The sequence below is a fragment of the Protopterus annectens genome, chromosome 3.part1 (assembly GCF_019279795.1).
Source record: "Protopterus annectens isolate FY-2018-M chromosome 3.part1, PAN1.0, whole genome shotgun sequence".
In the NCBI taxonomy this organism is placed as follows: Eukaryota; Metazoa; Chordata; order Ceratodontiformes; family Protopteridae; genus Protopterus; species Protopterus annectens.
The window spans coordinates 238,525,574-238,551,504 of record NC_056732.1 but is presented as its reverse complement, the minus strand read 5'-3'; the positions used below and the strand labels follow the sequence as shown (position 1 = coordinate 238,551,504).

The 25,931-nt window shown below is 42.2% G+C and overlaps 1 protein-coding gene across 1 annotated transcript in view; it reads left to right on the top strand.

The window, feature by feature from the left end:
- The window catches only part of ATP2C1 (ATPase secretory pathway Ca2+ transporting 1), a gene marked incomplete in the record, with an annotated part of 2,099,819 nt that overhangs the window by 1,368,386 nt on the left and 705,502 nt on the right, over positions 1-25,931 (top strand). The window contains 1 exon segment of the mRNA XM_044066734.1: positions 11,003-11,173. Coding sequence (XP_043922669.1) covers positions 11,003-11,173 — 171 coding nt within the window.

The following is a 25,931-nucleotide window of genomic DNA, read 5'->3' as shown; positions in this document are numbered from 1 at the left end:
TTCGGTTGCTGTCACCTCCTCCCTGACGTCAGTGCGCCAGGGGTATAAAAGATGCAGCCGACGCCATTTTCTTCAGTCTTTCTTGCCGCGCGGTGCCCGAAGCAAAAGCAGTTCGCAAGTGCCGGTCGGCCGACTCCTGAGATTTTCAAAATCGAATTTCAGATCCAAAGTCTTCATTAAAGCTAAGTACCCCGTTGGGGAAACTTTTCTCTTGCTCCAGACTGATATCAGAAAAAATTTATAATTGTATTTCTTGTGGGAAGCAAATACCTCATAAGGATTTTCATTCTTACTGTATTCCTTGCCTAGGCCCTGACCACGACGTTGCTAGTTGTTGGTTTTGCGCTAGATTTAACCAATGCACTATTAAGCATCGGTACGATTTTGCATTTCATTACTTTGGCAGAAGATTCAATTATATAATGCCATCGGAACAGCCGACTACCGGAGTTTATAAAAAGCGCAAAGAAAAAGAAAAGGACAGGCATCCGAGGTCCATAACCGACGACGAGGCTTCCGCTAGGCCTGTCGCCAGTTCACCACTTCTCAGGGAGGCGCTTTTGCAGCCCCTGACGCCCGCTATCTCAGAGCCACAGGCCACTTTCGTCTGCCACATGGAGCTGACTAGGCCGCTGGAAGCTTGATGTATTGGACACTCTGAAACTATTCCCTTAGATGGGTCTGGAGCCGCTGAGCAGGCATTGGCTTCTGAGGGTGTTTTCAGGCCTACACAATTATATGTGAAACCTACTTCAGCTTCAAAGGCAAAGACTAAAGCAGCTCTAAAGACAAAGAAACAAGTACAGCATTCTCCTGGACAGGCCACCATGCCTAAAAAACAGATACTTAAAATGGCCAAAGACCTAATTACTTTGATCAGAGGTTCCCATTCCCCTCCTGATAAGAGGCCTAGGCAAGAGATAGAATATGAATCTTCAGATCAGGTTTCCATTTCCTCTGATTCCTCTTCTGAACAGGAATATTCTCTTCCTCCCTATGAGGATTCTGATGCTGAAGAATCTATCCCTTCAGCCTCTCCTCCTGAGGATTATTCTTTTGGGGAGACACTGCATACTATGAGGGAGCATTTCCACTGGGAGAGCCAATATTACTCAGAATCCAAGAAAAGGCTCAGAGACTTCCTTTTATTACCTCAGCACAGGCCCTTTGCTATCCGACCTGTTTTAGACATTGTAGATGTATTTTCAGAGTCCGGTCTGTCTCCAGTCTCTTTACCACCAGCTCCTGTTAAGCCAGACAGATACTGCAGGTTTCCAGATTCACATAAATTTCTTTATAAAAACCCTGCTGCTGACCCAGAAACTGTTTCCCAGGGTCCCAAAGGGGGTCAAGGCTTCCACTGCAAAAAACCCTATCCCCTCTGATAGGGATTCTAGAGCCCTGGACAGATGGTGTAAAAAGATTTATACTTCTGCTACCTTGGCCATAAGAGCTTTAAATTGCCAATTTCATATGCTTAAATATCAGCAATATCTTATGTCACTGCTTAAACAGAAAATGTTGACAAATTCAGAATGTGCAGAGAATAAAGAAATGCAGGATTTATTGCATGCAACTGAACAAGTGGGAAAGCATACTTTGCAATGTGGTTTTGATTCTCTAGAGGCCTCCTGCAGGGCCGTTGTTACAGGTTCTGTCATTAGGAGGCATGCTTGGTTAAAAGAATAGGATCTGCCTGATGATGTTAAAGCAAAACTATTAGATGCTCCATTACAGCATGATACTTTGTTTGGTGTTAAAGCAGAAGAGGTGGTGAAGAAGATGGAGGACAAAGCTAAATCTATGCAAACAGTCAAGGATTTCTTGCAGGTACAGCCTCCCAGATTTAGCAGGAACTGGCCTACAAAGAATTGGTCCTTTCCAGTGTCAGACAGGTCACAAAGAGGCAGATACAGGTGCCCCAGAGGCAAATCACAGCCCCAAGGCTCATACAGGCCTAAACAATGGGGTTCTTTTACCTTCAAAAGCGGAGAGGAAAAATCACAGCCATACAGGAAACCGTCTCAATGACTTTCCCCTGCCAGCACCAAGCACTTATCTTCTGGCAGCCCCTTTGGGGGGGAAACTAGCTTTTTTCACAAAATTGGCACATGATCACTCAGGACAAATGGGTCTTAAATATCGTATTACAAGGCTACAGGTTCCACATTCACACCCTGCCAGGGCCAAACGGTATGCCAGACCTGCCACACAATCAATGGGCAGAGGCACAAAAACAAGTTTCTTCCCTCATGGACATGAGAGCCATTCAGTTAGTACCACAGCAAGAGCAAGGACTAGGATTCTACTCAAGGCTATTCTTGGTGCCCAGAAAGGACAATGCCTGGAGGCCAATACTGGACCTGTCTATCCTAAACACATTTCTGGATATTCCAAAATTCAAAATGTTAACTCTGCAGCAGCTTCTGCCCATGCTGGGCAACAGGGCTTGGCTTGTGACTTTAGACCTAAAAGAGGCATACCTGCATGTCCCAATCAGACAATCAGGTAGAAGATACCTCAGATTTATAGCTGGGTCAATGCACTACCAATTCTCTGCACTGCCCTTTGGCTTATCTACTGCGCCCAGGGTCTTCACAAAATGCCTGGCACCAGTGATTGCATTTTGCAGACAAAGAGAAATACAAATATATCCTTACTTGGACGACTGCCTTATTCAAGCGGAGAACAAGGACATTCTGCTACAGCATCTGGCGTTTGTAAAAAGATTACTAACGGGTCTAGGGTACACAGTAAATGAAAAAAAATCAAAACTCGTACCTGCTCAAGAGATAATATTCCTGGGTGCAAGCTTAAATACAACTGCCCAGATGACTTATCTCACGCCAGACAAACACAGACAACTGGCTACTTATTTCAAAATGTTGGCAACAAAGACGCAGTTATCTGCAAGAAAAATTCTGCAGGCTTTGGGCTTCATGGCATCCTGCATTCTGCTAATTCCATATGCAAGACTGCATATGAGGAAACGTCAATGGTATCTAAAAAGTGTTTGGACTCAACATTGCCACAGCCTGGAAACAATGATTACCCTCATTCCCTGCCTGCAACAGGAGTTTCGATGGTGGGCAAAAGCCTGTCACCACAACATGGAACAGCCATTCACCTTACCCACAGCCAGGCAGACATTGACAACAGATGCATCAGATTATGCCTGGGGGGCCCATATGGCAGGGAAGATGTATTCAGGGCACATGGTCCACAAGTCAAATGCATCTACATATCAATCAAAAAGAGATGCTAGCTGTTCAGAATGCCCTGACAGCCTTCAAGGATCTACTTCATCCAGGACAACTACTGATAAGGACGGACAATACTACAGTCATGTGGTACATAAACAAGCAGGGAGGCACACATTCCTACCCCCTCTGCAGGCTAGCCATGAACTTGTGGGACACAGCATTGACTTACCAACTACATCTGCAAGCACAATTCCTGCCAGGAAGGAAAAATACTCTGGCAGATGAACTAAGCAGAAACCTAATGGGATCCCCATGAGTGGAAATTGGATCCACAAGTCTTCAGCGTGATAGCAAGGAACTGGGGAGGCCCACACATAGACCTATCTGTCTCCCCTTACAACTACCAACTACAGAAATTCTGCACAAGGACTTATCACAAGCAAGCATGGAAAGTAGATACTCTATCTTTCAGCTGGAAAGACCAAGCAGTATATGCCTTCCCTCCTCTGCCTCTCCTCCCCAAGATACTCCTCAAGGTCAGACAAGAGAAACCAAAAATGATACTGATTGCCCCAGACTTGCCCCGTCAGCACTGGTACCCAATCCTAAAGAGCTTGTCTCAATGCCCAGCTTGGACATTACCTCAGATTCCTCACTTATTGACCCGACAAGACAGTCCGATACTGCACAGCCAACTCAGGACCTTAAACCTGGCAGCATGGTGGATAACTTAGCCAGTCAAGGCACACCTCTCTCTAAAGCAGTGATGGATGTTATTTTGGAGGCCAGGAGGCCTAGCACCAGAAAATCTTATGCAGAAAAATGGAAGAGATTCTGTGCTTGGAACCAGGTACAAGGTTTTGACACGATTGTTCCAAATATTCCTCAGATTTTGCAATACTTAACTGAGATGCTTGATAAAGGCCATTCCTTTTCATCAATTAAAATTCATGCCTCTGCCATTTCAGCTCATTACAATACAGAACCACCTATTTTTTCGCATACATTATTAAGGCAGTACCTCAGAGGGGCTAAAAACATAAGACCTCCAAGGAGAGCACCAATACCTGCATGGGACCTCAGCTGTGTCTTGGAAGAACTCACGTTGCCTCCATTTGAACCAGCCTCTGCAGCTGATATAAAATTCTTATCCTGGAATACAGCTCTGCTCCTAGCAATTACCTCTGCTAGACGAGTCTGAGTTACAGGCACTCATGGCTGTGGAACCTTTTATCATTTTCCATCCTGACAGGGTCTCCCTGTGGACAAACCCTACATTTATGCCTAAGGTGGTGTCCAGTGTGGCCCTTAACCAAACAATTCATTTGCCTACCTTTTTGTCCAAACCCACAAAATAAGGGTGAGAGAATTCTGCATTCTTTGGACAATCACATGCAGCTACGCTTCTACTTAGACAGAACCAAAGCTTTCAGAAGGACTGAACAACTTCTAGTGGCATATGCTGCAGGATCACAAGGAAAGCCTTTCTCAAAGCAGACTATTTCAAAATGGATAGGCCACTGCATTCGTTTCTACTATTCACAGCATGGCAAGTCAGTGCTTGAGGGTATATTAGGCCACATTCAACCAAGAGCAGCAGCCACTTCAGCAGCCTTCCTCAGAGGAGTACCAACCAAAGACATCTTAGAGGGTGCAACTTGGAGTTCAGTGCATAATTTTACAAAGCACTATCACCTACCTCTCTACTCTAAATCCAGGGCAGGATTTGCCACTGCAGTTCTGCAGGGCCTGATAGCCCCTCCTAATCCTATTTAGCACCAGCCTCCCAACCTTCGCTTTGGGATTCAACCCAATTGTAATGACTGCAACAGTGAAACATGATGAACATAGTACAGCTGTGTACCTACCATAAATGTAGATGTTAGAGTATATTCACTGTTGCAGTCCAGGTTACCCCCCCACCATCCCCCTTTTTCCTTTGCTGGGACTTATCTGTACTTCTCTGTTCTATACAACCTATGTGGTGTATTTGCTTGTAGATGAAGGAAAAGTTTTTTGTGCATGCATGCTTATTGGCATAATTTAGCCTAACATTTTAGGGGCACCTGACATCTGGGGCAAGAAAAACTGAAGAAAATGGCGTTGGCTGCAACATTTATGGTAGATGTTCATAGTATTTCACTGTTGCAATCATTTCTCTTGGGTTATCCTGCTGGCAGGCTACCCGCAGTCGGCCAGAATTCCAAAGTCTAGGTCCAGCGTCGGTTGCTGTCGCCTCTTCCCTGACATCAGTGCGCCAGGGGTATAAAAGATGCAGCCAACGCCATTTTCTTCAGTCTTTCTTGTCGCACGGTGCCTGAAGCAAAAGCAGTTCGCAAGTGCCGGTCGGCCGACTCCTGAGATTTTCACAGACGAATTTCAGATCCGAAGTCTTCATTAAAGCGAAGTACCCCGTTGGGGAAACTTTTTTTCTTGCTCCAGACCGATGTCAGAAAAAGTTAACAATTGTATTTCTTGTGGGAAGCAAATATCTCATAAGGATTATCATTCTTACTGTATTCCTTGCCTAGGCCCTGATCATAACTTTCCTAGCTGTTGGTTTTGTGCTAGATTCTACAAATGCACTATTCAACGTCGGTTTGATTTTGCTTATCATTACTTTGGCCGAAAATTCAATTACATAATGCTGTCAGAACAGCCGACGACTGGAGTTTCTAAAAAACACAAGGAAAAAGAGAAGGACAGGCATCCGAGATCCAAAACCGATGACAAGGCTTCCGCTAAGCCAGTCGCCGGTTCTCAGTGAGGCGCTTTCGCAAACCCTGACACCTGCTACCTCAGAGCCACAAGCCACTGACGACTCCCACGTGGAGCCAGCTAGGCCTCTGGATACTCAAGGTATTGGACACTCTGAAATCATTCCCTCAGATGGGTCCGAAGCCGCTGAGCAGGCATCGGCTTCTGAGGGTGTTTTCAGACCTACACAGCTATATGTAAAGCCTACTTCAGCTTCAAAAGCAAAGACTACAGCAGCTTTAAAGACAAAGAAACAAGTACAGCATTCTCTAGGACAGACTTCCATGCCTAAGAAACAGATGCGCCTAAGAAACAGATGCTCAAAATGGCCAAAGACCTTATTACCTTGATCAGGGGTTCCCATCCCCCTCCTGACAAGAGGCCTAGGGAAGAGGCAGACTCTGACTCTTCAGATTAGGTTTCCATTTCCTCTGACTCCTCTTCTGTACAGGAATACTCTCTTCCTCCCTATGAGGATTCTGATGCTGAAGAATCCATTCCTTCAGCCTCTCCTACTGAGGATTATTCTTTTGGGGAAACCCTGCATACCATGAGGGAGCACTTCCACTGGGAGAGCCAAGATTACTCAGAATCAAAGAAAAGGCTTTGAGATGTTCTTTTACTTCCTCAGCACAGGCCTCTTGCTATTTCCCCTGTGCTAGACATTGTAGATGATGTATTTTCAAAGTCCGGCCTTTCTCCAGACTCCTTACCTCCAGCTCCTGTTAAACCAGACAGATACTACAGGGTTCCGGATTCACATAAATTTCTTTATCTAGATGTTAACGTGAGGCCAGATGCCCTGGCACTAGAAAGTCTTATGTTGACAAATGGAAAAGGTTCTGCACCTGGATTCAGGCTAAGGGAGCTGATATGGCACATCCCTCTCTCCCTCCCATCCTGGATTACTTAGCTGACCTGCTACACAGTGGTCTCTTTTTCCTCTATTAAAATTCATGCCTCTGCTATCTCTGCTCATTTCCCTACTGAGCAGCCCCTTTTCTCACACCCTCTGATCAAACAATTCCTAAGAGTGGCTAGCAACATGAGGCCACCCAGAAGAGCACCTACCCCAGCTTGGAACCTTAACTTTGTGTTGGAAAAGCTCACCCTGCCCCCCTTTGAACCAGCATCTTTAGCAGAGTTAAAATTTGTCTCCTGGAAGACAGCTTTCCTTCTGGCCATCACTTCAGCCAGAAGGGTCTCCGAGCTACAAGCAGTCATGGCTGTGGAGCCCTTCATCATCTTTCATTCTGGCAGGGTTTCCCTCAGGACTAACCCATCCTTCATGCCCAAAGTGGTGCCCAGTGTGGCTCTCAACCAAATCCATTCATTTGCCCACCTTTTTCCCTAACCCACAGAATAAGAGGGAAAGGATCCTGCACTCTCTAGATGTGCACAGAAAGCTCAGATTCTATCTAGACAGGACTAAATCCTTCAGAAGGTCTGAACAATTGGTGGTTAGCTTTGCTGCAGGGGCAGAGGGCAAAGCCAATCTCCAAACAAAATTTCCAAATGGATAGCACACTGCATCCATTTCTGTTACAAGCAACACAGAAAGCCTCCCCCTAAGGTGGTCAGGACTCACTCCGCCACAGCAGCCTCCACCTCTGCAGCTTTCCTCAGAGGAGTCCCACCAGGGACATCCTGGAGGCTGCCACCTGGACATCTGTTCACACTTCAACTAAACATTGCCACCTGCCTATCTTCTCCAAATCCAGGGCAGGGTTTGCAGCTGCAGTCTTGCAGGACATCCTAGCTAGCCCCTAGTCTCCTTGACTGCCTTCACCCTTTTCCTCAGCTTTGGGAAACAACCCAAATGTGATGACTGCAACAGTGAAACAAGAAGAACATAGTACAGTTGTGCACACTTACCATAAATGTAGATGTCCGAGTGTATTCACTGTTGCAGTCCTGGTTTCCCTCCATCCCTCTCTTCTTTCTTCTCTCCCCTTACAGGGGACATTTTGCTATTTACTTTCTACTGGTGGGGTTCTTCCACCAGAACCTGGATCCCATTTGGGGGCTCCTGACAAGACAAGAAAAGCTGATGTAATGGCATCGGCTGCCTTACTTTATACTACTGATGACCTGACGTCAGTCCTGAAGCAACAGCAACCGACGCAGAAATACTAAGCCTCTGGTATTTGGGCCGGCCGAGGGCTACTCTGGCAGGCATAACCCAAATGTGATGACTGCAACAGTGAATACACTCGAACATTTACATTTATGGTAAGTATACACAACTGTACTTTCCGAGTGTTGGCGTCTGTGCATCACCTTTTTATACCCTGTGCCATGCATGGGGAGCATACATGTGATATATGGCTCCTACAAGTGCTAAGGCTTTGGTATGCTGGGCTGTAGTTGGGCTATCCTTGGCAGGAAGGTCCCTTGGGTGAAGAATACTGTAACAATGAAGAGGACATCTACTGTTATGGTAAGATTTTACACAGCTCTACTTTCCTTTGTTAAAATGTCAGTGTAACGTTCTTCTTTGGGGAAAAGCTCTTTTCATCACAGGGGTGGAAAATTGTGGAATGATGTCCTTGTAGAGATCAGGAAAGCCTCTAGTCTCGGTGTATTCAAAACACTTATTGACCATTAGTTTGGCGACTGGGTTTTTGGTCCTTAGTAACAGCTGGCAAACTCATTTAATCTTTATTCATAGGTAGGTACTAGGCTATCGGCCCTAGGGTCTATACAAGCCTAGCCAAAAAGGTACCCTGGCTTTCACCACCCAAGAAAATTATATTCCTGTACCCCTGTCGAGCAGAGCCACAAAGGTGATCCCCGGGGTGAATTTCCCCGAGTAGAGGGGAACAATGAGCTCTCTTTTCCTGGATGAGAAACCTTTTGTGATGAGGAGTATCACGTAGAAGGATTTCCTGACTATTGTGGCGATGTGATTATGAAAGGAGAGACTACTGTCCACCTGTGTCCCAAGGTCTCTTATCACACTTTCAGTGTTAAGGGTACAGAGTTTTTACCAAAGGGGATGACAGTGCACTTTTTGGCATTGAGCTTTAGGCCATAGCTTTGACACTAGGCATCTGTCTCAGTGAGGCCATTTGTAGGTTGTCCACATTGTTAGGAATTTCAGTTATGTCTCCTAGTTTCCAGTCATCTGCGAACTTCGTTGGCTGTACACCTTCTGTGTTCGCCTGTACTTCAGAAAAATAGATACTAAACAGGAGAGGACCCAGACTGAACCCTGTGGTACTCCACTTGTCACTGGTTTGAAGTCGGATTTGGAGTCTGCTACTTTCACAGTTTGGGTTCTGTCAGTGAGCCATTTGGCAACCCATCTTGTGACATAGGGATTTATGCCTAGTTTAGTGAGTTTATGTACAATTCCAGAGTGGGGGATGGTGTTGAAAGCCTTGGTGAGATCTAGATAGGCTGTGTGAACCACCTTACCCTCGTCTACGGCTTTGGTGACGGCTTCAAAGAAGTCAATCGGGTTTAGGAGACATGATCTGCCTTTTACAAAACCGAACTGGGTGGGGTCCAGAGTTTGGAGATTACCACTATCTTTGTTTGTAAGTTCCATGATAGGTTCCATGGCTTTGCAGACCAGGTTCGTTAGGCTAATTCCGGGGTTCGTGGTGGCTCCCCCTTTGTGGAGTGGGATAACTGTCACTGTGCGCTATTCAGTGGGCACAAAGCCTGAGGTGAGGCTATGACTGAACATGGTGCTTAGGTGGGGTGCCAGTTCATTCTGTAGTTCATGTGGAACGCAGCCTGGGATGTCAGGTCCCATGGATGCTGTGTTCTTGACTTTGGAGAGTGTTTTTTTTACCTGTGCAGCCATGATTACAGGAACTTTGCATTCTTCTGGTATAGAGAGTCTGTTGAAGCTCTGAGTTTGATACTCCCCAAACACTGAACACTGGTGTTGAATTCACTGGATATGCAGACAGTTAGATGCTATTGGCCAGAACTAGAGACTTCAGAAACCCAAGACCAACGGTTTGTTTCCTCCCTTCAGCTAGGGAAACTTGGCAGACTGGTGTCAAAACAAACTGTGTCTAAGTTGCTAGATCACTGTGTTGTTTTCTGCTGTGATTGGATGGCTCATTATGCCAGAACAGTAGCAGCCACTATAGCAGTTTTCTTCAGAAAAAAATCAGCTCCCATTATTTGTGAGGCAGCAGCCTGGACTTCCATACATACATGTTCAAGATACTTCAAGCTTGGCATTTACTCTGTAGACGTAAAGTTGGGTTTGCCACTCCACTTGTCTAATACATGCGACCTCCCCACTTCAAGATTTGTGTTTAGGGCTCCAGCTGGTTCAGTACGCTTCCCGTCTGTCATGAGTGATGTACTGCAGCTGTGACCCTGTGATAAACACAGTACAGCTGTCTGTCAGACTCAGCATAGCAGTGGATATTCAAGTACATGTAACTGCTGCACTGTATGTTGCTGTCATTCAACCACATTTTCTGTCACTTCTGAGAAATGCCACACATTGGGGTTCCTGGTTTCCTCTCTTCCTTTGAACGTTTAGCTGACACCTTTTCACTAACTGTGGTCTGCCTGTGTTTCCCAGCAAAGACTTCTGAACAGGCGTGTTGTGATGTAACTTTTCACTTATTCACTGAAAAGAATAAAAGGTTACACAGGCTGCTATACCTTTTTCTACCTGATGTCCTACGGATCCTCTTCTTGAATATGTGGCCAAGCTATTCCCAGATTCCTCAAAACTGCACACGTTTGCCAAATGTGCAGACATTCACATGCTAGATGTTTCCTATCTTCATTAGTAATACCTTTCTTCAAACATCTACTGCTTTGGTGAGTTGTTACACCAATTCTTTATTTGCTTATTGCAGATACTTAATTTGTTGCACTGTTCCAACTAGGTAATGGACTTTCCTGTTGAAGTAAAGTGCCATCTGTTATCATGTACGTTTGTTAGAAAATGTAAGCTTTGGTACTCTGTTTACTGTCTGTTTTAAAGATCAGTAAATAATGTTACTGATGTTATACAATAGGTCACACTAATGATTCTTTTTTTTTTTTTTTTTTTTTTGAAGTGCTTGCACTAGCATCTGGACCAGATCTTGGACAACTAACGTTCTTAGGTTTAATGGGAATGATTGACCCTCCAAGGACTGGTGTAAGAGAAGCTGTCGCTACACTAATTACTTCTGGAGTAGCAGTCAAAATGATTACTGGAGATTCACAAGAGACTGCAATTGCTATAGGTACTTAGGATTGTTCACCTTCCTTTCATTTGACTTGTGTGGTTAAAAAGTAATTTTTCCTTCAGTAGTGAGATTTGTAACAACTTAAAGTTCCTTCCAAATGTAGTCAATCACGTTTCCTTAGGGTATTGACTACATGTTATTCTTCAAACTACAGTCATGTAATTTTGTGTTGTAAGCAGGACAGTCATTCCACTGTTAAATCACTATGTTAGAAAACTTTATTGCGAAAAGCTGATTTCACCTATTGCATTGCCATGAGTGAGTACTTGGCAAAGGTTCAGGTGAATCACAAGAAGAATTTGCTTTTTCTGATTGTACCTGAGCTCCTACCACATGATTTGCAGGTGATTGTGCAGCTGCAGTGTTGTCCTAGGTGCAGTTACGAGTAAGTATAGTCTGTAATATCACCAGTTTGCAAAGGTTGCTGCAGAAAAGTGCAGTGTTTTGAGTGTGACTTAATGTCTTCTGGGGAGGATAAGTTCCTAGTGGACAGTCTCCTGATTTAACCCTAGATTTCATTTTTTTTTTCTGGCTTGTTTTCTGTTTGTTTTAAAGAATTTAGTTATCCTTATTACTCTGATGCAGTTGCCTTCCTGATTAAATTCAACTGATATTGTCTTGTGTTGTTACACAAACTAAGTTTACTGCTTTTGCCTTACTGAAATGTCGCTATTCCTGTGTTAACTGTGGAATTGTGTGTTTTACATGCTTGTTTACCTGTGGTGCTTGTTAGTGTTTTACCTGGTTTATTAGTATTTTACTATTATGGCCACTGGCTTGTTTTGTATCCTCTTTTCCACTCCAAACTTTGACATGCAACTTTAATTCTGAGCTGAGTGCCTTTAGAGGGTTTCTTCTCTTGCCTTGTTGGTGAAAAAGAAGACAGCAGTCTCAGACTCTAATGCTATTTGGTTAACAAGTCTGACTGGATTGCATAATTTGTTCACAATCCAGAAATTGATAGTTGGAGGTGGCAACAATTTTTACTAAGAAAATGTACTGCTTATGGGAGCTCCACGTGTCATCAACAAGAGTCCTCATGAAAAACAGTTAGTCTCCTGTGACATCCCACCCAGCATCCCATCTTCCTGACAGGCAATAGTCACAGTCTCAGTAAGGCTGATGTATCACAGTACAGAAAAGATGCATATCATAGTTTGTTCAAGGGAATCATTGACTGCAGGACTTCTAAGATGGCTGTACACTGATCAACAGCATAACTTAAGCTTTTCCAGTGTGAAAACAGAAAAAGAAGTGGCATTGAAAATGTCTTTTTTGGTAAAATACAGTTACTGGCTAGTAAATACACTGGCTGGATGCCTTCATAGACGAATTTTGGAAAACCTGAAATGCAAATCAACCAGAAAAGGTGAAGAGAAAAACACACTCTACAGCTGTTCAGCAAAGAGCAGTTAAAGCTTCAGCTTTTGCAGAGGAGATGGCTTCCAGTAATTTAGAGGTAAATTAAATCAAATGTAGTCTGAGGTGATTACAATAAATGAAACATTGAATGAATATATTAATTCAAACACAAGGCTGGAAAAATACAAGAAATTTTAACCATTGAGATAAGCTGATAAAACTGCAAAAATCAGAGACAGGCCTGAAGAAAAAAACTATTAGGATTCTTAAGAACTATGTAAAAATATTTAACTTAGAGAACAGAGCCTGCAGAGAAAATTTGAGATTTTCTTCTGTACCAGAGTAACTGAAAGGAACAGATTGTATCAAATTTATGAAAGCATAAGCAACTTGGACTGGTGTTTCACAGAATAATTTATTAATTCAAAGAGCACATCGAGTGTTTGCTGAAAACCTGGTCATGGGAAGGCAGCCAAGACCTGTATTATAAAGATGCAGTCATACCAGCAGAAAGAGAGCCTGACAGAATTGTGGCAGAAGCAGAATGTTTGTAGAAAATAAATTATTCACTGTACACCAGGCAGAAGAAAATAAAATGTATCCCAGCAATTAGGGAATGTTGAGAGGTAGGTGTGAGATTCAAGCTTTGGGCTACCAGGGTAGGGCTTAAAAGTGCACTGATTTAATCAGTATGTAGAATTAAGCTATTTTCTGTTTTAATTTTACAAGTGTGAATGTCTAGATTACTACCTTTGACCTAAGCTGTAAACATGTTTTTGTAAGCATGTAGGCTTTAAAAATAAGTCAGAATGATGAAAGGCACGGAAATGCTAAGCTTCTTACAACTGTAAAGATGTTAGCTTGTTTATTTTCCTCTAGCAAATGTTTTATAGAGTTGAGATGTCTGCAATTGAGGGAAACTGTGTACTCATTTCTGAGTGAAATTTACAAAGATTTATTGCTGAGTACATTTCCATGGAGACCAGCTAACTGCAGGTGCAAGCAGTTAATCTTGCGAATTCTATTATTCTTTCCTGAGGGAAATGCAAAATGTAAAGGTACATTGGCAAGCGGTTCAGTGAAAAAATTGAATCTGAAATTATGGGAAGTGAATTAAGAGATAACAGCTTACCCTAGCATCCTTAATATTTTAATGCAGTTAATAGAACAGTGTATCATTTAGTTTTATTTAAAAATGGCCAGTGTACTTTTTCTTAGGGCTGAAAGTTAATGTTTTCTGAAAGCATACAAGCTGCTTTTCATACCTGGGAGGGAAAGGGAGATAAACGAATAGACCGGGATCAGTGCAAATGGGAACACAGGCTGTAGCATGTGCTTCATCGTGGGTAACCTTAATTTCAGTTTAGATAATACCTTTAAGTGCATTCGTCAGTTTGAGGCAGTTCCCTTTTGGGGGGTTAAACTTCATGTTTTGAAAATGCACATAGTTTATGAGATGGGGTGTTTTGTGTTTAGTTTTTTGTCTGAGGGTTTTTTTTTCGTTAAAACAAAACATCTTGAAAAGTGTGACATAGGTTCAAATGGAGATGAGAAGAAACAATTGTACAAAAGATCAGCCAGCCAAACATTAGTATATGTATGTAGCACAAAAGCTGGAAATACATATTCAGAAGAAAAACTTGTGTAATAGGTAGGAAAATTAGCTTTGTATTATGGTGGCTATGCTGTCCATATTATCCTGGAATGAGAATAACCTTACAGGCATAGAGAAAAGGAAAGACTACTGAATTATATTAAGAAATGCAGAGAGCAAACAGGAATGCTGCGGGAGACGTATTTGCAAAGAAATGAGCATGTGAATTTAATAGAGAGAATTTCAGAATGGATATTCAGCAGAATATTGGAGTCGGAGGAAAAGAGAAGTTATACTAATTACTAGAGGGGGCCACAATAGTGTTAGATGAGGAAAAAAGACAAGTGGTAGATTTGTGGTAGTAAGGAGCTGTTGGCAAGGGAGGAGGATTACAATGGCCTATATTTATATTCCACCTAAAACTGCTGTTATGGAACTTAAGACAATTTAGGAGAAATCAGTTTTCATCAGGGAGTATTATTTGTAGGTGTGGAATGAAATTTAATTTGCAATTGTAAGGATGCATCAGGGTACCTAGAAGAGTTACTATAACAGAAGAGTGTAGATTTCTGAGGAAATTTTTAAAAAATATTTAGTATGGAAGATGTGAATTCAGTAGTAAGAAATCTGACAGAAATTACCTATTATTCCTATTGGTACAATAACTGGACTACACTAGGTAGAAGTTATATTTCACAGGAACATGTGCATGTATTTGAATGCTTCAAAACTAATCCAATAACTATTTATGACCATGCGCCAGTAAAAACTAAGATAAAAATGCAGGGTAATGAAGTAAAAATAAGACATTGGCTCTTTCCCACCCACCTTTCAAATATAGATGAATTTAAGGGAAGTGGCAGTTATTCTAGAGTTATTAGGGGCGTTCGCAATATCTTCAGGAGTCCTAGCTAGTGACTGGGCTAAAATGAAAATGGAGTTTATAAACGGGGTCAAAATAAAGGAGAAAGATATGATTGAGTAATAGAAATTACTTAGAAGAGCTGACAAAGGTTAAAGATTTGCTGCATATGGGGTATCTCATAGAACAAGAGCAGGAGCAAATGGAGTGCTAAAGAGAAAATAAGGGAGTATCTGGATAATTTGCATGAGTTTAGAAAGATTGCAGTTAAGCAACTATTTTTTAATAACTCCAGAGCACAAAAAATGCTAGCACAATGACTTGGGCATCAGAACGTTGAAAGGGTTGTCACCAGACTTAGGGAACCTATAACAAGAAAAATAACCAGATATTCTGTAGGGGTTTTAGAGATGATCCAGACGTTTTAAGAAAAATTTTATAAAGCAGAGAAATAGAAATCAAGGAAGAGTGCAAATGGCAATATTTATGGAAGACTTAATTATGCCAAAGTTAAAGATGGTACAGGTTCAACAGCTAACAGTTAAGATAGGAGTTGACAAGATAAAAACAGTGATGTGTAATCAGTCTTCAGTAACGTCTCCAGGAGCCAATGGTATTCCTGTGGAAGTTGGGAAGTTAAGAGGGAGGAAAGTGATAAAGGTCTGGAAGATTCTGTGTAACGATATTTTAAAAGGAGAGGAAGCACCCACCAACATCTTGGAAGAAAGCTATGGTGGCTGTGTTACCTGAAGATGGCAAAGACCCTTCGCACCCAGCTTCATATGGACCCATTTCAATTTTAAACCACAATTATGATGTGTCTATACTAGCTAAAAGAAAAGTGAAGGTGTTGCCAAAGTTGATAGATATGGATCACTGTGGTTTTGTGAAGAGGAGGCAAACGTTTGACAACATTAATAGAAAAATGATCCAGAGGGAAGAAGAATGTAAGAAAATAGCTCTGTGGTTTTGGGGTCTTGATGCAGAGAAAACATTTGACAGAGTAAGCTGAGATTTTATGAGAAGGGTATTGGAAGCATTTGCATTCCTGATAGAATAATAAAGCTAATTGGAAAGATACATGAATTGAACAGAGGAACCAGGTAGGGGTGTCTTCTATCCCTTATATTTGCTTTGTTTAGAGCTTTTGGCAAAGAAAATAAGGTCAGAAATACAAGGATATAATTGGTATGGTAATCAAGAAAAATTGGCTTTGTTTATATTTTATACTTGATAAATCCAGAAAAGGATACCACAGTGTTTTGGAACATTTTGAGACGGTTTCAAGTCTTTTCAGCATATAAAAATAATGAAGGTACAACAAAGGCTAGAGCCATAAATTATGTACCCACTTGAGAATTGTTTCAGTAATTCCCATATTTATGAGGACACAATAAGATGAAGTATTTAGGAATATGGATTAAAAAGGAAGCTAATGATATATGGGAAGAAACTAAAGAAAAAAGTACAAACATTGAGAAACTGGAAACTGTTTATTTATGGACATGGATTTTAAGATGCAAGCAGTAAAAATGTTTTTAGTCTCTGTAGTCTTGTATATGGGTCAATCTTACTTTTATCACCCCAAGGAGATGTTGTGGGCAATAATAAAGAATGAAAGGAATTTAACTGGGAGGGAAGGAGGGTAATGGTTAAGTGGGATAAGTCGATCCAATAGAACAAGGTGGTTTAGGTTTGTCTGATTTGAAGGAATATTTCAGAGCTGCACAGTTAAGGGTCATATACATAATGCAAGCAGAAGGCTATAATTCAAAGTGGGAAAGGATGATGGTGAAGCAAGGGGGGAGTTCAAGAAATTGAGAGAGAATGGAATTTTGGATGCAGATCTTTAAAGATACAGAATAATACTATACATACATACAGAATAATACTATATTCATAAGGTAGCAGAAAGCATTCTTAAGAACTAAGCCAATACGAGAATGGAGAAATTGAGATTTTGCCAATAGGGATGACTGCAAGTAGGGGTGCAAAAAATAGACAGGACAGGGCTGGTCTTTACTGGAGAGACCTGGAAAGCAACCAAGATATTGGGAGCAAATAACTTGGGCAGGGAAGGTTCTAGAGTGAGGCCAAGAAAAAATTTGTATTGCAGGCTAGAAGACTGCCTTCCCTACACAGGGTTTGATCTCCGAGTATAGGCAAAGAGATAGGGTAATTTTAAATGAAAGAGCTGCTCATGTAGAGTTTTAGTTGAATCTAGAACTGAAACAGCTGTTAAAGGATAATTAGTATGGCATATAAAATATTGCATGGTAACTATAAGAATCGATCAGAGGAGGTTGGAAAAGACTAGGAAGAAAGACTGGAACAACAATTTACAAGAAAACAATAGAAAGACATATGCATGTCTCCCAAGTATGCAACCAAGTACAGAAGGTTTAGGATCTTTGCTTGGAAGTTGTTGCATGAGTATTTTTATACCTCAAGCAGACTTGAAAGAATTTTTTGTCACATAGCAAATGTTGGAGGTGTGATGGAAAAGAAAAAGGCAACTGGTAACATGTTTTGAGTGTAATGAGTTGGCAGATTTTAAAAATTCCGTAGAGAGTACTTTATCAGAAATACTGGGTGAACAAATGGCTTTAAGTAAGGAAATGATTCTTTCGAGCTGGGATACAGGATCTGAATTGTGTCGACATAGTAAGGCCTTAAGTTTAATGCTGTTGGCTGCCAAAAAAACAATTACTAGAAAATGGAAATCAAAGTCTACACCAACTGTGTTTAAGGTACTGAAATATTATAAAAGAGGTAAAAGAACTGGTAGAGAGGGATCTTTATAAAAGGGAAGGAGCAAACTGTGTAGAAATGGAAATTGTGGGAACAATCAATGCCGAATAATAATCAGGAGGAGGAGGGTAGTGAGTTTTAAGGGAAGGCAGGAATTCGGCAATTTTTTGTAATGTTGAGCTGATAGTTGCAAAGAAAATATATGTGATGTTTATTGTATTTTAATGGAAAATATTAAAATGTTTTTTCTTTCCTGTTAATTTATATTTGTCTGTCTTGAGTGATAAAGTATGTTTGCCTATGCCTTAAGTGATAATTTAATAAGGTACTTAAAAGAGGATCATCGATTGTCTTACTGTAGACCATATTTTAGTAACTACATTGTATTCCAGTGGTAACTGGTTAAGTACAAGTTCACTGTTAGTCAAGTACTTAAATTCCTGTACTTCAGCAGTTCAAGATCAGGTGCCCTGTGTAGGGGGAACTCTGTATTGAAGTAGACCAGATAGTGACAAACACATAGGTGGAAAATAGAGTCCTTTATTGCAAGTAGCAAGATTTGAATAAGCCTATTTCATCTTGTCAATAACAGGAGCTCACCTGTAAGAGCCACCAATCTGAGCTGTTAAGGTTTTTGGTTATATATGCTTTCTGATGTTAGCCAAAGTTGTTTTGCTTGACAGCCAAAGCCAACTCTTCTTTCTTGAGACGAGCCTGTCTTCCACCTGACAGAAAGTAATTATTTATTATCTTCTATATTAACTGTATTGTAGCTCTGAGCAAGTTACTTAACCAGACAGTGCATCCAGGTTGAATCTAAAAAAAGGTCCATGGAGATCATTGCCTTAACCTGTTCAACAAGTACAACTAAATCCATAAAATAAGTATTAACAAACAGATGCTGGTGCACCCCAGTGGAACACCTATTGCTAGATTTTCATTCTGGATTTCATTGAAGACTTTTCCTAGTCTAAATTTGTATTACTTGGGGGATTAATATGAAGTTTTCTATTTTGTAGCCTATTTCTTGTCAGGCTTTAAATATTAGCATTCGGTCTATCAGATTCACTGTTACAGTTACATATTTTGGCTGTACACTGTCTTAGCTATTGCATTATTTTTGCTAAGCTTTAATTGCAGTGTTTCTGTTGATTGTGTTTATATGCAGAGCTGAACTGTGAACTTAACTTTGCAGCAAGGTGGCTTTGATCAGTGGTTGTGCTCTTATTTGAACTGTATTATTTTAGGTATATGCAGCACTGTTATTTACACCTTGAGCTGAGAAGGGCCATGTCTTTTCTTATTAGTAATCTTTTGTTTGCCGGTATTTCATATTCCTAGTGCCTGACTACTTGGTTCCTTTTTTAGTCTCCACAGTATTTGCTGATGTTCATCGTGTTTCACTGTTGCAGTCATTACACTTGGGGTTATCCTGCTGGCAGGCGACCTGTAGTCGGCCCGAGTTCCAAAGTCTTGGTCCGGCGTCGGTTGCTGTCACCTCCTCCCTGACATCAGTGCACCAGGGGTATAATAGTTGCAACCGACGCCATTTTCTTCAGTCTTTCTTGCCACGCGGTGCCCGAAGCATAAGCAGTTCGCAAGTGCCAGTCGGACGACTCCTGAGATTTTCAAAATTGAATTTCAGAACCAAAGTCTTCAATAAAGCTAAGTACCCCATTGGGGAAACTTTTTCTTGCTCCAGACCGATGTCAGTAAAAGTTAATAATTGTATTTCTTGTGGGAAGCAAATACCTCATAAGGACTTCCACTCTTACTGCATTCCTTGCCTAGGCCCTGACCACGACGTCACTAGTTGTCGGTTTTGTGCTAGATTTAATAAACGCACTGTTAAACGTCTATTTGAATTTGCTTTACATTATTTTGGAAGAAGATTTAATTACATAATGCCGTCGGAACAACCGACGACCGGAATGTATAAAAAACGCAAAGACAAAGAAAAAGACAGGCATCCGAGGTCCAAAACCAATGACTAAGCCTCTTCTAGGCCAGTCGCCGGTTCTCAGTGAGGTGCTTTCGCAGCCCCTGACACCCGCTACCTCAGAGCCACAGGCCACAACTGACAGCCACGTGGAGACACCGAGGCCTGTGGAAACTCAAGGTATTGGGCCTACGGAAAATATACCCTCAGATGGGTCTGGAGCCGCTGAGCAGGCACCGGCTTCTGAGGGTGTTTTCAGACCTTCACAGCTTACAATTAAAGCTACTACAGCAGCAAAGGCAAAGTCAAAAACACCATTAAAGACAAAGAAACAAGTGCAGCATTCTCCAGAACAGACATCCATGCCTAAGAAACAGATGCTTAAAATGGCCGAAGACCTTATTACTTTAATCAGGGGCTCCCATCCCCCTCCTGACAAAAGGCATAGGCAAGACACTGATTTTGATTCCTCTGATCAGGTTTCCATTTCTTCTGATTCTTCCTCTGACCAGGGCTATTCTCTCCTTCCCTATGAGGACTCTGATGCTGAAGAGTCCATTCCTTCAGCCTCACCACCTGAGGATTACTCTTTTGGAGGAACCCTGCAAACCATGAGGTAACACTTCCATTGGGAGAGCCAGGATTACTCAGAATCCAAGAAAAGGCTCAGAGATTTCCTTCTATTGCCTCAGCACAGGCCCTTGGCTATCTCCCCTGTGCTTGATATTGTTGATGATGTTTTTTTTTCTGAATCCAGTCTGTCTCCAGATTCTTTACCCCCTGCACCAGTAAAGCCAGACAAGGTACTACAGGGTCCCTGACTCTCATAAATTTCTTTACAAAAACCCTGCTGCGGACCCAGAAACTATTTCTCAGGGTCCAAAAGGGGTTAAAGCTTCCACTGCCAAAAATCCTGTCCCCTCAGATAGGGATTCCAGAGCTCCGGACAGATGGGGGAAAAAGTTTACACTTCTGCTACTTTAGCTGTAAGAGCTTTAAACTGTCAGTTTCACATACTTAAATATCAGCAGTATCTCATGTCATTGTTAAAGCAGAAAATGGTTACAAATACAGAAGGTCCTGACTGTAAATAAATGCAGGATTTATTGCATGCAGTTGAACAAGTGGGAAAGCATACTCTGCAATGTGGTTTTGATTCATTAGAGGCTTCTTGTAGAGCTGCAGTTACAGGCTCAGTTATTCAAAGACATGCTTGGTTGAAAGAACAAAGTTTACCTGACCATATTAAAATGAAATTATTGGATGCTCCACTACAGCATGATACTTTGTTTGGTGTTAGGGCAGAAGAGATTTTAAAGAAAATGGAGGATAAAGCAAAGTCAATGCAAACTGTAAAAGATTTCTTACAGGTTCAGCCGCTTAGATTTAGCAGGAACTGGCCTGCAAAAAATTGGTCCTTTCCAGTGTCAGACAGGCCACAAAGAAGCAGATACAGACACCAAGAGGCAGATCTCAGCCCCAAGGCTTCTACAGACCTAAACAATGGGGTTCTTCATCCCCCAAAGGAGGAGAAGACAAATCACAACTTTATAGAAAACGGTCACAATGACTTCCCTCTGCAAATGCCAAGCACTTACCAGTTGGCAGCACCTCTAGGGGGGAAAGCTAGCACTTTTCTCAAAAAATTGGCACATGATCACCCAAGACCAATGGGTGTTGAATATAGTTTCTCAAGGGTACAGGTTCCACTTCCACATGCTTCCAAAACCAAATAGTATGCCCAACCTGCTTCAAAACCAATGGGCAGAGGCACAAAAACAGATTGCAGCTCTTATGGATATGGGAGCTATTCAAAATGTCCCACAAGAAGAACAGGGCCAAGGATTTTACTCACGACTTTTCCTAGTACCCAGAAAGGACAAAGCATGGAGACCAATACTGGACCTGTCAATACTAAATACTTTCCTGGATGTTCCAAAATTCAAAATGTTAACACTACAACAACTCTTGCCCATGCTGGGCAAAGAGGCTTGGCTAGTTACTTTGGATCTCAAGGAGGCATACCTGCACGTCCCAATCAGACAATCGTGCAGAAGATACCTCAGATTTATAGCAGGCTCAATTCTTTATCAGTTCTCTGCACTGGCCTTTGGCTTATCTACTGTGCCCAGGGTCTTCACAAAATGACTGGCACCAGTAATTGCATTTTGCAGGCAAAAAGGAATTCAAATATATCCCTACTTGGATGACTGCCTTATTCAAGCAGAGAGCAAGGACATTCTTCTAAAGCACCTGAAGTTTGTAAAAAGATTACTAATTTGCCTAGGGTACACAGTAAACGAAAATAAATCAAAACTAGTGCCCTCTCAAGAGATAATATTCCTGGGTGCAAGCTTGAATACAATTACCCAGATGGCTTATCTCACACCAGACAAACAAAGGCAACTGACTCATTACTTTCAAATGATGGCAACAAAGACCCAGCTCCCTGCAAGAAAAATTCTGCAGGCCGTGGGTTTCATGGCATCTTGCATTCTACTAATTCCATATGCCAAACTGCATATGAGGAGACTACAATAGTATCTAAAAAGTGTTTGGACTCAGCGTTGTCACAGCCTAGAGACAATCATAACCTTGATTCCCTGCCTACAACAGGAGTTTCGATGGTGGTCCCAGGTTTGTCACCACAACAAGGGACAGCCTTTCACCTTACCTACAGCCAGCCAGACAATAACAACGGATGCATCGGATTACGCCTGGGGAGCACCTATGGCAGGAAAATGTATTCAGGGCACATGGCCCAAGGAACAACTGCATCTTCACTTCAATCAAAATGAGATGCTAGCTGTACAGAATGCCCTGACAGCCTTCAAGGACCTAATACATCCAGGACAATTATTAATAAAGATGGACAATACCACAGTTATGTGGTACATAAGCAAGGGGGCACACATTCCTACCCCCTATGCAGACAAGCCATGACTTTGTGGAACACAGCACTGACTTACCAGGTACATCTGCAGGTACAATTCCTGCCAGGAACAAAAAATACACTGGCAGACGAACTAAGTAGAAATCTCATGGATCCTCACAAATGGAAGCTAAATCCACGTGTTCAACATGATAACAAGGGAATGGGGACGCCCAGACATAGATCTATTTGCCTCTCCTCTCAATTGCCAATTACAGAAATTTTGCACAAGGACTTATCACTCTCAAGCATAGAAAGTGGATGCTCCATCTTTCAACTGGAAAAATCTGACGGTCTATGCCTTCCCTCCGATGCCTTTTCTCACCAAGGTGCTTCTAAAAGTCAGACAAGAGAGGCCAAAAATTATCCCGATTGCACCAGACTGGCCATGCCAGCACTGGTACCCAATCCTAAAGATTTTATCCCAAGGCCCGCCTTGGCCTCTACCTCAAATCCCTCATCTTCTGACACAGTAAAACAATCAGATTCTGCACAGTCAACTCAGAACCTTAAACCTGGCAGCATGGCAGATGATAATGTAGCCACTCAGACTGCACCTCTCTCTAAAGCTGTTTTGGATGTAATTTTGGAAGCCAGGAGACCCAGCACTAGGAAATCTTATGCGGAAAAATGGAAGAGATTCTGTGCTTGGAACCAGGCACAGGGCCTCAACCCACTGGTCCCTAATATGCCTCAGACTTTACAATACCTGACTGAGATGTTGGACAAAGGCCTATCTTTTTCTTCTATTAAAATCCATGCCGCAGACATTTCAGCTCATTACAATACGGATCCTCCTATTTTTTCACATCCTCTACTATGACAGTACCTCAGAGGGGCAAAGAATATAAGACCCCCTAGGAGAGCACCAGTACCTACTTGGGACCTCAATTTTGTCTTAGAAAAACTAACACTGCCTCCTTTTGAACCAGCCAGCACAGCTGATCTAAAATTCTTGTCATGGAAAACTGCTCTGCTCCTAACAATAACCTCAGCAAGAAGAGTCTGAGTTACAGGCATTGATGGCTGTGGAACCTTTCCTCATTTTTCACCAGGACAGGGTTTCTCTAAGGGCGAACCCAACATTCATGCCAAAAGTGGTCTCCAATGTGGCCTTAAACCAAACTATTCATTTGCCTACTTTCTACCCAAATCCCCAGAATAAAGGGGAACGACTTCTGCACTCTTTGGATAGTCACAGGCAGCTACGATTTTACTTGGACAAAACAAAAGCTTTCAGAAAAACTGAGCAACTGTTTATAGCATATGCTGCAGGATCACAAGGAAAACCTTTAACAAAGCAGACAATCTCCAAATGGATAGGACACTGCATCCGCTTGTGTTATGCACAACATGGCAAATCTGCGCCTAAGGGCATTAGGCCTCATTCTACCAGAGCAGCTGCCACTTCAGCAGATTTCCTCAGAGGGTTACCAACTAAAGACATATTGAAGCTGCAGCCTGGAGCTCAGTGCACACTTTTACCAAGCACTACCTCCTACCTCTCTACTCCAAATCCAGGGCAGGCTTTGCCACTGCAGTTCTGCAGGGCTTGTTAGCCTCACCAAATCCAGTCTAGACCCAGCCACCCTGCCTAAGCTTTGGGATTCTACCCAAGTGTAATGACTGCAACAGTGAAACACGATGAACGTAGTACAGTTGTGTACCTACCATAAATGTAGATGTTCGAGTGTATTCACTCTTGCAGTCCTGGTTACCCACCCACCATCCCCCTCTTTGCTGGGACTATTCTGTACTTCTCAAATCTATACAACCTATGTGGTGTATTTGCTTTTAGAAGAAGAAAATGTTTTTATGATATATGCATGGTTGTTTGGCATATTTTTATCTTTACAGCCTTCATATCTGGGGGCACCTGACATCTGGGGCAAGAAAAACTGAAGAAAATGGCATCTGTTGCAACTTTTACACCCCTGGCGCACTGACGTCAGGGAGGAGGCAACAGCAACCGCCGCCGGACCAAGACTTTGGAACTCGGGCCGACTACAGGTCGCCTGCCAGCAGGATAACCCCAAGTGTAATGACTGCAACAGTGAATACACTTGAACATCTACATTTATGGTAGGTACACAACTGTACTTTTTGTTAGTAGGGCTTTAATAATATTATTTGGCTTTGTGGATGGGTTTTACATATGTCATTGAATCTGGCTTAGGCCTGAACTGAGACTCCCAGACTGCTCCGCCCACATGCCTCCCTCAATCCCTCCCCCTGGAAAGAGTGAGCAGACTGATGCCTCATCATTCCTTTCCTGACCTCTGCCAAATGTATCAAACGCTTGAGTTGCTAATTGAACTCTGGTTGCCAGGGTAGCAATCATGACTTTAACCCTCTGCACCACACAGCTGGCTAGGGTAATGATAACTTAGTAGCTCTTGCTTCAGAATTCCCTCAGTTGTGAGAAGATTTTTCTTTTTGGGTTATACTTTCTGCTACCCATTGTAAAGGACTTGACTTTCCAGCTATGAACGGTCCCTTCTGACTTTTTTGGAACCAGTCTTTTTGTGTGATTATCATCTGGTCAGCTTCATCATGGTGTTCCTCATTGTTAAGTCAACCAACCCTGAACCAGTCAAGTGTAGTCATTTAGGTACTCTAAAACTAATGGTAACCTTACTGTTGTACTTATCCAGATCACCCTGGAGTACAGTAAAGATGAGCCTGAGAAATAAATGGTTGCCTGTAGTAGCACCATCATTAGTAAGTTTGATCAGAATTCCCTGTGCCATTTATTTCCTGCTTTTACTAGGATGTATGAGCTCTGGTGAAATAATGAGCTCTGCACTCCCAGAATGGTGGGACTCAAATTGTAGTACTACTACTGGAGACAAACTGGACTTAGTGGGAGCAAAATCCAATTTGATGGACATTGTTATGCTTGCAAGAAGCAATTTACCCATAAGAAAACAGTGATCTTGTCCAGGGATACTTCTGCTATCCTTAAATGAACAGCTACTCTGTTCTGGGTAGTTGATGGATCATGCAGTCCAGTAGCTTGACTGGGAAAGACTTCTGCCTCCGAATTTAGTGCAGTTGTTTGCTCTTTTCATTCATAAGGTTGACTAAGTTTAGAAACTCTCTAAAGAACATCCACTGAGATGAGTGGTGATCCTCTGCATTTGACTTCAGACTGGATTTAAGAGTTTCAGCCTGTAAACTATTCTGAGGGAATGAGCTTGATTTTAGCTGTGCCGCCTACTGCTTGCAGACTTCATCCTGATTGGCCTTTTTCTACATTCTGTACTAGGTCCACTGATTTTGCAGATTTGTGTGCTTTTCCCTAAAGACTGGGGT